Consider the following 13,968-nt stretch of genomic DNA (forward strand, 5'->3'; position numbering starts at 1 on the left):
AACACAAAAATCAATGAAGGACTGGTGCTGTGGCATAGCAAGTAAAGACACTGCCTGCAGTGCCAGCATCCCATATGGGTGCTGGTTCGAGTCCCAGCTGCTCCTCTTCCAATCCAGCTCTCTGCTATGGCCTGGGAAAGCAGTAGAAAGCAGTATACTCAAATCCTTGGGCCCCTGTACCCATGTCAGAGACCAGAAGAGGCTCCTGGCTCCTGGCTTCGAATAGGTGTAGCTCCAGCCGTTGCGGCCATCTGGGGAGTGAACCAGAGGATGGAAGACCTCTCTCTCTGTCTCTACCTCTCTCTGTAACTCTTTCAAAAAAATAAAATAAATCTTAAAAAAAAAAAAAAAAAAAAAAAGACTCCAGTCAGAATGCCTGCATCCTATATTAGAGTGTCTGGGTTAGATATCAGGCTCCAGTGCTAATTCCAGCTTCCTACAAATGCAGATCCTGAGATGTAGCAGGTGATGGCTCAAGTAATTAGGTTCCTGCTACTCACTTGGAAGACCTGGACTGAGTTCCGAGCTCCTAGCTTCAGCCCAGCCCAGCCCAGCCCAGCCCCAGAGGTCGGATGCATTTGGGAGTATACACATGATTGGGATGGATCTCTCTCTCTCCCTCCCCCTCTCTGTTTTTCTCTCTAATAAATAAGTAGAATAAAACACTCCACTGCTAAAAAAAAAAAAAAAGAAAGAAAGAAAAGAAAAGAAAAGAAACGAAACCAAACCAAACCAAACCAAACCTTGAAAACAGAAAGAGGCTGATTTCTATGATCTCAGACTAAAGCAACATACCATTCCCAATTTGCCCAGTGAAATTTAGCAATAAAAACTTCCACACCCTGGGAAACCCTCAGTCCTGAGCAAACCAGGACAGTCGCTCACTCTATCTCAAACTAATTTCTGGACAATTAAAAATCTAATTTAAATGTTATCTATTTATTTTTAAGTAGAAAAAGACAGTGTTCTTTATTTTGGTTGGTACCTCTCAGTTATTCTTTTAAAGTTGTGTGGTGTGTGCATTTATACAGTTGACCATGGTATTGTATACTTCTCTGGGGCAATTCACCAAGGTATATTGATATATATGTGTGTGTGTGTGTGTGTGTGTGTGTGTATCTATATTATAATTACATATCTATTTATATATAGATATATAATAAATGACTGTAATTATAATTAAGATATAATGAAAAACATTACAAAATGTGTCCAGGGGCCAGTCCTATGGCATAGTGGGTTAAGCCGTTGTCTGCAGTGCTAGCATCCCAAATGGGTGCTGGTTCAAGTCCGAACTGGTCCACTTCCAATCCAGCTCCCTATTAATGCACCTGGTAAAGCAGCAGAAGATGGCACAAATATTTGGGCACCTGCACCCATGTGGGAGACCCAGATGAAGCTCCTGGCTCCTGCTGCCTGGTTCCTGGCTTCAGCCTGGCTCAGCCTGGCTGTGGTGGCCACTGGGGAATGAACCAGCAGATGAAAGATCTCTCTCTCTCTTTCTCTGTAATTCTTTCAAATAAATAAATAAATCTTTATAAAAAATGTGTCAGTTTTGAGAATTGTTCTATTCCTGGAAATTAGTCCCAGGGGAATCATTATAGATTGCCCACAAATAGGCCAATTTGATGGTCATCACAGTGTTATTTATAGCAAGAAAATATTGGAATTTGCCCAGACTGTCTACATCTGGAGGAATGAGTATATAAATTATACTCAAGCTATACAACTGCATGTATAGTTGTCTTTTAAATGTTTTTGAAGAATGAAATTGGAAAATGTTCATGAAATATTATTAAATTTTTAAAAAGTATTTCATGAACATGCAAAATCATTTATATAGTATGAAGCCATTTTTAAATATAAATATAATATAAATATGAATATGTATGTATACTTATTACATATGGGATAATACACTATTTACCTACTTGTGCCATATATGCACATACTGTATATACAAAATGCATTCTAATGCAAATTGGCATAATATAGTGCAAAAGTTAGATGTCTACCTCTGGATATTAGAATTACAGATAACTTATAATTTATTCTTTTTTTTAAAGATTTATTTATTTATTTATTGAAGGGCAGAGTTAGAAAGAGGCAGAGCAGAGAGAGAGAAGTTTTCCATCCACTGGTTCACTCCCCAAATGGCTGCAATGGCAGGAGCTGCTCCAATCCGAAGCCAGGAGCTTCTTCCAGGTCTCCCATGTGGGTGCAGGGGCCCAAGGACTTGGCCATCTTCTACTGCTTTCCCAGGACATAGCAGAGAGCTGGATCAGAAGTGGAGCAGCTGGAACTCAAACCAGTGCCCATATGGGATCCTGGCATTGCAGGTAGTAGCTTTACCCACTAAGTCACAGCACCAGCCTCTGTGATTTATTCTTTAATTATGTCTGTATTTCTAATTTTCAACAATGAAAATTATTTTATATTTAGAAAAAATATAATTTTTAAAAGACTTCTAATTATACATGGTGTGCTCACAAATAAGATTTCAACTGCTATAATTTTTTTTTAAATTTATTTTATTTATTTGAAAGACAGAGTTACAGAGAGAGGCAGAGAGAGAGAGAGAGGTCCTCCATCCACTGGCTTACTTCCCAGATGGCCACAACGGCTGGAGCTGGCTGATCAGAAGCCAGAAACCAGGAGCCAGGAGTGCTCCCCTGCCTCCACCATCTCCCACGTGGGTGCAGGAGCCCAAGGACTTGGGCCATCCTCTACTGCTTTCCTAGGCCATAGCAGAGAGCTGGATCAGAAGAGGAGCAGCCGGGACTAGAACCAGTGCCCAAATGGGATGCTGGCACTCCAGGCCAGGGATTTAACCCACTGCGCCACAGCACCGGCCCCCAAATGCTATAATCTTTTTTTTTTTTTTTTTTTTTTTTTTGACAGGCAGAGTGGACAGTGAGAGAGAGAGACAGAGAGAAAGGTCTTCCTTTGCCGTTGGTTCACCCTCCAATGGCCGGCGCACCGCGCTGATCCAATGGCACGAGCCAGGAGCCAGGTGCTTTTCCTGGTCTCCCATGGGGTGCAGGGCCCAAGCACCTGGGCCATCCTCCACTGCACTCCCTGGCCACGCAAATGCTATAATCTTTGAAAGGAATTAAGTTCATACATTTTTTTATACAGGTTGATTATCACTTACCTGAAGTGATTAGGTTCCAAACTGTTTCAGATTTCAGATTTTTTTCTGATTTTGAAATATCTGCATATACAAAATGAAATATCTTGGGAATAGGACCCAAGTATAAACAAAATTTATTTATGTTTTATACACTTTATAAACATAGCCTGAGGGTAATTTTGTTCAATATTTTTAGTGTGCCTGCATTTTGACTTGAGGTCAAATATGGAATTTCCCTCATGTGGCATGATACTCAAAAAGTTTTGGAACATTTCAGATTTTGGATTAGGGATGCTCAACCTGCAGTGACATTTCAATTTCATATAAAAAGCCAAAATAGTAGATTATACATGCAAACATAATGGTAAACAAAACTTAAAAGCAGAATAGACTGATGTAGAATTTCCTGAACTATCCATCCCACCTGAAGTAGGTTCTATTACCTCCCAGCTATCTGGTTCCAAGAATTCTTTTTTTTCTGTTGCTTTCAAAAACTCCTCCAGAGTCACCAATCGGTCTTTGTTAGTATCAACCTGATTAAAAGAAAATGCAAGTGTCATATAAAAGAATTCTTTCTTACATTCTTTACACACTAGCAACTCTCTTCTAATACATGCTACTATACAAACACATAGCAAGTAGGACTAGCCTAACATCCACAGCAACTAGAGGAAAAAACAAAAACGCAACACTCAACACCTGACCAGAATCAGAAAAGAGATATTGGGATTGGCACTGTGGCGAGACAGGGTAAACCACGGCCCGCAGTGCCGACATCCCATGTGAGCATCAGTTTGAGTCCCGACTGCTCCACTATCGATCCAGTGCCCTGCTGATGGCCTGGGAAAGCAGTAGAAGATGGCCCGAGTCCCTGGGCCCCTGCACCCACTTGGGAGACCAGAAGAAGCTCCTGGCTCCTGACTTCACCCTGGCACAGCCCTAGCCATTGCAGCCATTTGGGAAGCAAACCAGCAGATGGAAGATCTCTATCTCTCTGTCATTCTTTCACTCTGTAACTCTACCTTTCAAATAAATAAATATTTTTTAAAAAGAAAACAGACATCTTTCTCTTCTATACAATTCAACTTTGAAGATAAAAAGAGACCTATAAATTTGATACTCCAAAGACCACCACGTTTGAGTCAGCTGATCAGACTGGTTAGGCCAACGTTGTTTTCTTCCCTTGCTATAATATGCATAATCTCTCTCAAAGGCAGGTGCTTGGGCTAGAAGAATAACCATTCCAAAAAGAGAGCTGTTTTCACCAAGTTTAAGGGAGTTTAAGTTAAAATGCTCTCAACATTTTTTCCTCAAAGCTACCTAAATAAATCAAAACTAAAGTTGACAACCTCTCCAGATCCTCTTCAATGGTTCCATTAGGCTGTGGCAAACTGAGTTACAAAGGCGAACTCCATCATGGTCAAAGGAATGCACCTGACCCTGGCAGTGACCGCAGTCAATAAGGACGCCAAGGCAGCACTCACAGTGCAGATATTCAGGTGCAATGCACTCAAGCAAACCAGCGAGCTTCAGCTACCCTGCACAGGATGTCTTTGTTAGAAGCTTTTGCTTAGAGGAGGAGCAGAGGCCAAGGACTGCAGAGAAAGGCAAGTATATTCTGTAAGGAAAAAAGTTGTAGAACAGAGAGGAGACAGGATACGGACTCAACAGCCAGAATAAATTTATTCAAAAGAATAAATTCGCAGAGGTAGGTGGCCAACTGCAGGCGTGCACACAGACTGAACACGTGGCAGAGGGTACAATCTTCAGCGGGCTGGGCCTTATATATCTTTTTTTTTTTTTTTTTTGACAGGCAGAGTGGACAGTGAGAGAGACAGAGAGAAAGGTCTTCCTTTTGCCGTTGGTTCACCCTCCAATTGCCGCTGCGGCCGGCGCATCACGCTGATCCAATGGCAGGAGCCAGGTGCTTATCCTGGTCTCCCATGGGGTACAGGGCCCAAGGACTTGGGCCATCCTCCACTGCACTCCCTGGCCACAGCAGAGAGCTGGCCTGGAAGAGGGGCAACCGGGACAGAATCCAGTGCCCTGACTGGGACTAGAACCTGGTGTGCCGGCGCCGCAAGGTGGAGGATTAGCCTAGTGAGCCACGGCACCGGCCAAGGGCCTTATATATCTTAAGGTGGGCTAAGGGTCTGGAGCCCAGGTGAGGGAAAGTAGTTGGATGTAAGTTTCTTTTTTTTTTTTTTTTTAAGATTTATTTATTTGAAAGAGTTACACAGAGAGAGAAAAGGAGAAGCAAAGAGAGAGAGAAAGAGAGGTATATCATCCACTGGTTCACTCCCCAACTGGCTGCAATGGCCAGAGCTGTGCTGATCTGAAGCCAGGAACCAGGAGCTTCCTCTGGGTCTCCCACACTGCTTCAGGGGTCTGAAGACTTGGACCATCTTCTACTGCTTTCCTAGGCCATAGCAGAGAGCTGGATCGGAAGTGGAGCAGCCAGGACTTCAACCAGCACCCATATGGGATGCCAGCACTGCAAGCGGCAGCTTTACCTGCTACGCCAGAGTGCCAGCCCGCATTAAGCATTTTTAATTCACCTGCATGACATGCACATATAGAAACCTGGGGCTCCACAATATCACCTAAGGAAAGAATGAAGGTAGGGAGGAAACCATGCCAAGCGATAGGCCCAGGGCACTATGACATTAAGAACTTGGGAAGAGGAGGGACAGCCAGCAAAGGAGACTGAAGATTGGGTGAGTGGCATATGAGGAAATAAAGGAGGAGTGGTATCCCAAAAGCCAGGTGAAGATGCACTCTGAGAAAAAGGGAGCCAGTGACTGCGTCTGACACTGGTTAAGAGGTCAAGGGTGACGAGCCTGAGGAGTCTACAAGACTGTGGACCCCTGGAAGGAGGAGTTTCAGTGAACAGAAGGCAAGGCAAAATAAATGCACACGAGGCAGAATGTGGTAGTGGGAGGATGAAGAATTCTCTTGATGGAATCCATTTCCTCAGGAAAATGAGAGGCAAAGACAGAGGAGAAAGAGGAAATGTCTTGAAGATGAAGGAGAGGAAAGAATAAGTGAAAGTGTCAGACTCGGATTGGAGAAGTGACCCGTCCAGGGGAATCTAGAATTGTCCAGCAGAGGGCCGGCTGGCAATTTGAGCTTGTAAGACTGACGTGAGCCCAGTTAGAATTTTTTCTATGTCCATCTCCGGTCAAATTCCACTGCGCTAACAGAGCAGAGTGATACGCTCAGGAGTTAGCACAAACAATGTGCTTAGACAATCATTACTCTATTTGCAAAGGGCATCCTCTATGACCTCCTTAACAAGTAACATGCATCATTGCTTGCCTGGAGACCCAAGTCAGAAGGGGGAAAAAATAAGTTGGATAAACCAAATTGAAAAAATGATCAGTTGTTTTGAAGAGGACAGAAACTGGGGCCAGCACTGTGGCATAGTGGGCTAAGCCTCCAACTGTAGTGCTGGCATCCCATATGGGCACCAGTTTGTCCCAGCTGCTCCTATTCCAATCCAGCTTTTTGCTATGGCCTGGGAAAGCGGTGGAAGATGCCTCAAGTGCTTGGGTCCCTGAACCCATGTGGGAGACCCGGAAGAAGCTCCTAGCTCCTGGCTTTGGATTGGCCCAGCTCTAGCCATTGCAGCCATTTGGGGAGTGGGCCAGTAGATGGAAGAACTTTCTCTCTGACTTTCACTCTCCCTGTCTGTAATTTTACCTCTCAAATAAATTTTAAATATATATATATATATATTTGAAAAGGACAGAAATTAAAATGCTAGGGCTCTGTGAGACTTTGGATTATTGTTTCCAACTATTGCTCCCTCCTGCAATAGGATCACGTACCCCCACCCAGTGTCACATGATTTAGGGAACATCCTGTAGGAGTTACACATCCCCTCCTCACTGGCCTGGGCTCTGACCTGTGCTTTAGCCAGTGGAATTTTAAGTGGACCTAAGGCAGCCGGCCAAGTTGAGCTTAAGTCTTAAATACTATGACATGGTTTGGCTTGGGGTCTCTCATGTCCCTCCTAGCACGCAGACAGAGATAGCTCCTAGGAATTCCTAGTCCAGGAATGGGAGGGCATACAGAGCCAAGCCCAGCCACAGAGCAACCTGGCCAAGCCAGCCTAGCCTAGCCACGTCTAGATGCAATCAACCCTTACAGCTCACATAACGCCAACAAGAAATAAATATTTGTTGCTGCAATCTGTTAAGGTATTGGAGTTGTGCTATTTCTTAGTAAAACTATCAGGCTTTTAAAATATCAAATACTGGATTTTATTATTTCTCACAGCCAAAAAATATTTTTAAATTTATGATAAAAATTTTATAATAAGGGAATCTAGTATAATATTCTGGATCAAAAATGCAAAATCCAATTAAATACCTATACTATGTGTTTATTTTCCATCTTATGATAAGATTTATTGCAATAACTTAAATAATCACTAAAAATAACATGTAAACTTTGAAAACATACCTCATTCATTACATGTTCCCTCATTCTAAGTCTTTCTTCTTCCATTTCTATCATATCATCCTCTTCATTTTTGGGGTCATACACTTTCTCCAACTGAAATGAAAATTTCAGAACCAACATGAAAGAAAAGAAGGCACCAGAAGAAAGAGAGAGAACAAGAACAAATACTTAATAAACTCGTTTACCTCTTTTGTAAACAGGGCTTCTAATTCTTGTTCATCCAGGAATCCATCATTATTGACATCTAAAGTTTAAGAGTTACAAATGCAAAAATAAATTTTAAGGCCTTAGAAAATAAATAATTAACATGCAGTTATTTATAAGTGGTTTGCAAAAGTGGTACTGACATGAAAGATCAGTACATACGCTAAAGAAAAAGGCTCTTTTTTTATGAAGCTTCTAAGCAGCCTGAGTCAACTCTAAATTTATTTATAAATCTGAAGTATTTTTCTACAAATATATAAAGCAAATATTCTACCAGTAAAGTAAATGCTAGTATTACATTAAAAAGCCTGATAGATATAACCTAGCTGGTCAGAGAACTACCTTAAGTTTACAAAGAAACTTGCAGTAAGTCATATAATAACTCAACAGGAAAAGCCGTATAAAAACACAGATACTGACCTGAATTATTTTATGCTGCAGATAAGCCATACAGACTATCTTAATATCCTAGAGATAAGCTCTAAGCATCTACTAGCAGGAGGGTTCAATAAGAAATCCTGTCAGAAATCAGTTGATCAATGCAAATATAATTTTCAAACAGCAGAAACAGACATTAATAATTGTATCAAATCTATTACCATGTAATTTGAAAAATGTCTTGGGGTCAAAGTCATTGGGATCCAATCCATCAGCCTCTTCCCATACCTCTTTTAGTTGATCTTTGCTTCCCTGTGAACCAATTTTAAAAAATTGCTCAAAACTAAATATAATCTATGTGTATAGACTCAAAATAAAATACGAATTTGAGGAAAGTGGCAGAATTCAGAATCAAGACTTAAGTACTAATAACTTATGGGAAAAGTCTGCTATTGGCACAAAGAAGTATCTCCATCTAAAGTCATAATCCTTACTGGATGATTGACTTTGGGATGATTTTCATGCTTTTTCTTCATTTCTTCAAATTTAGATTCTTCTTCTTTTCTCTTTTCTTCATCCAGTGTTTTTAAATATTCTCTCCTTTCATGCTCCTTCATCATTTCATACTTTTTAAATTCTTCATGCCGAGTCTTATCATAGTTCTCCAAATCAGCTGTCGCCTAGAACACAATCATTCATTTAAAGTAAATATAAAGATGTAGTTCAAAATACGAATACAAATAAGGCTCTTCTTGAATAAAGCACACTCTCTAACAGGAGGTAGGATAGGAGAGCAAAATACACTGGAATAGAAGAGCAAAAATATAAGTCCACCATTATATTTTAGCCATTATTATTGCCAGAGATGTAGGCACTGAAATAAACTAAAAGTTCAAAGCTAGTTTCAATGTTATGAAGTTCCCTATAAGCAAATAATACAAAACAAAACTTGCTTTTAAAAAGAGGAAGGAAGGGGCTGTATGAAAAGTGCGTTGTATAGAAAGCTAGAAGGGTTGCCAGCCATTGAACTGGACCTCATAACTGCCAGGCTAGAACCTCGAGTTTGGGAACTCTGTTCTTCCATGATACAAGAGAGGTGCACAAACTCTCATCTACAATTCCTGAAACCATCGGCCTGATCTAGCGTCAGCTGTTGTGGGCATTTGGGAAGTGAACTGGCAGATGGAAGATTCTCTCTCTCTCTCTCTGCCTTTCAAATAAATCAAATAAGTAAATAAAAATTTAAAATAAAATAAAACCCCTGAAGCCAGATGTGCTTAAGAATTTTCTAAATATTGTATTTGTTTTTATTTATTTTATTTGAGATACCATGAGAAAGAAAAAGAGAGCTCCCATTCATTGATTCACTCTCCAAATACCCAATAGCCAGGGCTGGGCCAGGCCAAAACTAAGAGCTAGGAACTCAATCCAGGACTCCATCTGGGAGCAGGAATCCAACTACTTGGGCCATCACCTGCTGCCTCTCAGGGTACACACTAGCAGGAAGCTGGAATCAGGAGCAGAGCTTGGACTTGAACTCAGGCACTCTGACATGGGATCCAGCATCCCAAGCGGCATCTTAACTGCCCACCAAATGCTTGCCCCAGAATTTTCTAGATTTTTAGGAAGGAAATATGGCATATATGCCATTCTATGGAACATCTTTGTGGTATCTATAATAAGACAGATTAGTATTTCTTTAACAAAAATCTATAAATACACGAGGTAATTTAAATAAAATCTAAAAATAGCATTACTATAATTGGTTAGTTCAGGTCAAGTTTCATTTTTGAGATTTTGGAATTTTTGATAAGGAACAGTAAACCTGTATGTCTATATTAATGTCTCTACTAGTAAGAGTCAAGCTATCTCCCTTTAAAATATTGCAGAGACTATCCAAAAGTTATACTTCCACTTCACTGAGTTGACCTGTCATATTGCAAAACCTCAAAAATATAATAAAGACATTTGGCATTACTCTCACCGCTTTGATTAGCATATCTAAATCTTTGGATTCAAACTTGTCAGGATTCATGTGGTTTAGGTGATCAAATTGTCTTAAAAGAGCTTGGTGGTCCATGCCTACATCTGAAAGAAAATGAAAAAAACTGTAAGCCATCAGTTACTAGATGCTAGAAACATTAATCAAAATGACACATGAGTAAAAGTATTCATATTTATTCCCTAGGATTGTATGAGAAAATGTAAAGTTTTAGAATAAGAGTTCATATTTCCTTTTCAAAAATTATTTAAATTACATTGTTATTCTAGGCAAAGGTAATGTCCTGGAATCTAGAATGGAATACAATTTAGTAAGCATATTTTAATGTTGGATACAGAAAGGCTAGTTGACCCTGCTTTATCTGTATACTGCTACAATGAATCCTTTATGGAACAATACAAATCTAATTCAGATACAAATTCATTTGCAGTTTGACTTAAAGAAATATCAATTGTTTGTCTTTGAAAACACTTTGTAGAAACAGGCTACAATTTACTGCAGTTGAACTGGACTGTCAGTTGTATTATAGAACTGAGCAAATGGGTACATGTGACAACATTACTAGAAGTCAGGGTTTGCGCTTAGAAAGAAAGAATGCACAACATGGAAGGGTAGAGGGCAAGAAAGAAATCCAAGGAGAGGGATGGGAATAGAACTCTGCATGGGGCAGGCAACCGGCACAGCAGTCATCCTGGGACATGCACATCCCATGTTGGAATGCATAGTTTGAATCTCAGCTCCTCCACTTCTGATCCAGCTTCCTGCTAATACGCATCCTGGAAGGCAGCAAATGATGGTTCAAAAGTAACTGGATCCCTGCCACCCACGTGGGAAACCATGTTGGAGTTCCAGGCTTCTGGCCTCAACCTGGCCCAGCCCTAGCTGTTGTAGGCACTTGGGGAATGAATCGGCAGATGGAAGCTCTATATCTGTCTTTCAAGTAAAATAAAAAGCAAAGCAAATTAAAAAAAAAAAAAAAAAAAAAAAAAAGAACTATCTGTATGACATCAGAGTTTCTAAAATATGTACAGGTAACATGAACATGTGCACATTTTTAAGATTTATTTATTTATCTGAAAGTCAGAGTTACACAGAGAGAGGAGAGGAAGAGAGAGAGAGAGGAAGAGAGAGGGAGAGAGAGAGAGGTCTTCCATCTGGTTCACTCCCCAGTTGGCTGCAACAACAGCCAGAGCTGTGCCGATCCAAAGCCAGGAGCCAGGAGCTTCTTCTGGGTCTCCACAGCGCTGGCCCCTAAGAGTACTTTATTTTATTTATTTATTTATTTTTTTTTTTATTTATTTTGACAGGCAGAGTGGACAGTGAGAGAGAGAGAGAAACAGAGAGAAAGGTCTTCCTTTTGCCGTTGGTTCACCCTCCAATGGCCGCCGCGGCCAGCGCACCGCGCTGATCCAATGGCAGGAGCCAGGTGCTTATCCTAGTCTCCCACGGGATGCAGGGCCCAAGGACTTGGGCCATCCTCCACTGCACTCCCTGGCCACAGCAGAGAGCTGGCCTGGAAGAGGGGCAACCAGGACAGAATCCGGCGCCCTGACCGGGACTAGAACCCGGTGTGCCGGCACAGCTAAGAGTACTTTTAAAAGTTTGTAGGAGGGGCTGGCTCCATGGAGCAGTAGGTTAATCCTCCGCCTGCAGTGCCCACATCCGGTTCGAGTCCCAGTTGCCCCTCTTCCAATCCAGCTCTCCACTTTGGCCTAGGAAAGCAGTAGATGATGGCCCAAGTGCTTTGGCCCCTGCATCAATATGGGGAGACCAGGAAGAAGCACCTGGCTGCTGGCTTCAGATCAGCGCAGCTCTGACCACTGCAGCCATCTGGGGAGTGAACCAACGGATGGAAGACTTTTCTCTGTCTCTCCCTCTCACTGTAACTCTGCCTCTCAAATAAATATATAAAATCTTAAAAAAAAAAAAAAAATAGCACTCGGAGATAGAGGGGGTAGTTGTGGACTCACACTTCCTCCTAAAAAAAAAAAAAAAAAAAAGTTTGTGGGAGGGGCCAGCGCTGTGGTGCAGTGGGTTAAAGCCCTGGCCTGCAGCGCTGCCATCCCATAGGTGTGTGAATTCTAGTCCCAGCAGCTCCTCTTCCAATCCAGCTCTCTGCTATGGCCTGGGAAAGCAGTAGAAGATGCCCAAGTCTTTGGGCCCCTGCACTCGCATGGGAGATGGGGAGGAAGTTCCTGGCTCCTGGCTCCTGGCTTCGGATCAGCTTAGCTCTGGCTGTTGCAGCCGTTTGGGCAGTGAATCAGCAGATGGAAGACCTCTCTCTCTCTGGCTCTAGATCTCTCTAACTTCAAATAAATAAAATAAATCTTTTGAAAAAAAAAAAAAGAGTTTGTGGGAAATTAAGTTAAAGGGTGACATTTGGTTTTGGTGCAAAAAAATGAGATCTATGCATAGTTTTTTCATATTAGCTTCTATCAGTTCTTTTAAAGATTTATTTATTTATTTTGAAAGAGTTACAAAGAGAGAGGGAGAGACCTTCCATCCGCTGGTTCACTCACCAGACACCATGATAGCCAGTGCTGGGCCAAGCTGAAATCAGGAGCTTCATCTGGGCCTCTGACATCGGTGGCAGGGTCCCAAATAGTTGGGCCATCTTCTGCTGCTTTTCCTGGGTCATTAGCAGGGAGCGTGAATGGAAAGTGGTGCAGCTGGGACACAAACCAGCATCCATACGGGAAGCAGGTGTCACAGGCAGTGGCTTTACCTGCCATACCACAACACCAGCCCCTCCATTAATTTTTTAAAAGCCTCTCATAAACATGGATTTCAAAAGTGTTTTGCCCCTAGGGCTGGCCTTGTGGCGCAGCAGGTTAACGCCCTGGCCTGAAGAGTCAGCATACCATGTGGGCGCCGGTTCTAGTCCTGGCTGCTCTTCCGATCCAGCTCTCTGCTATGGCCTGGGAAAGCAGTAGAAGATGGCCCAAGTCCTTGGGCCCCTGCACCCACGTAGGAGACCCAGAAGAAGCTCCTGGCTCCTGGCTTCGGATTGGCACAGCTCCAGCCATTGTGGCCATCTGGGCAGTGAACCAGCGGATGGAGGACCTCTCTCTCTGTCTCTACCTCTCTCTGTAACTCTTTTAAATAAATAAAATAGATCTTTTTTTAAAAAAAAGTGTTTTGCCGCAAACTAAACATCTTTTAATTGCATTTTTCACAAACTTTTCAAAGCGTCCTCCTAGGTGCACGTGCATGTGTGTGTATTTGAGTACAGACACGGATATACTTCCTAGCTCAGGGTGATGAAAGTGCAGAAGAGAAAATATACTCCAGTAGCAAGGAGAACTTGGAGCACCAGCCCTTGTTCTATAACATCATTTCCCACTAAAAACAACCAGGGCTCCTCAGAGAAACAGCCGATTCCAGGCCTGAGGCAGAACAGGTAAAGATCAGTCTGGGAACAAATTGTTACGCCAGAAAGCAAAGAACTGCTCAAGTTAGAACAACCAAGTTTCTGGTGAATTCTTAGTATGGCATGGAACTAGGAGTTCTACTTAGGAAAAAATACATGTGGTAAAACTTAGCCCTGGGGCCAGCATTGTGACATAGCAGGATAACCCACTGCCTACAATGTCAGTTTGAGGACCGGTTGCCCCACCTCTGGTCCAGCTCCCTGCTAATGCACCTGCGGAAGCTGCAGATGATGGTCCAAGTGCTGGGGCCCTACACCCATGTGGAAGACTTGGATGGGGTTCTAGGCTCCAAGCTCTTGCCTAGCCCAGCCCTGGCTGTTGCATCCATTTGGGGAGTGAACCAGAAGAAAGAT

General features: G+C 42.2%; 1 protein-coding gene across 19 annotated transcripts in view; it reads right to left on the bottom strand.

The window, feature by feature from the left end:
• The window catches only part of NUCB2 (nucleobindin 2), a 54,751-nt gene that overhangs the window by 13,271 nt on the left and 27,512 nt on the right, over positions 1-13,968 (bottom strand). For all 19 annotated transcript variants that reach the window (XR_016218536.1, XR_016218531.1, XR_016218529.1 and 16 more), the window contains 6 exons: positions 10,167-10,270; positions 8,677-8,862; positions 8,404-8,494; positions 7,786-7,844; positions 7,601-7,693; positions 3,577-3,666 (listed from right to left, as the gene is read on the bottom strand). Coding sequence is in view for 1 of the 19 variants with exons in the window: in XM_051833979.3 (XP_051689939.1) it covers positions 3,577-3,666; positions 7,601-7,693; positions 7,786-7,844; positions 8,404-8,494; positions 8,677-8,862; positions 10,167-10,270 (623 nt within the window). In the remaining 18 variants the exon portion in view is untranslated. The remainder of the gene's footprint in view (positions 1-3,576; positions 3,667-7,600; positions 7,694-7,785; positions 7,845-8,403; positions 8,495-8,676; positions 8,863-10,166; positions 10,271-13,968) is intronic.

The sequence above is a fragment of the Oryctolagus cuniculus genome, chromosome 1, assembly GCF_051225735.1.
Source record: "Oryctolagus cuniculus isolate XC-2025 breed Fujian yellow rabbit chromosome 1, ASM5122573v1, whole genome shotgun sequence".
In the NCBI taxonomy this organism is placed as follows: Eukaryota; Metazoa; Chordata; class Mammalia; order Lagomorpha; family Leporidae; genus Oryctolagus; species Oryctolagus cuniculus.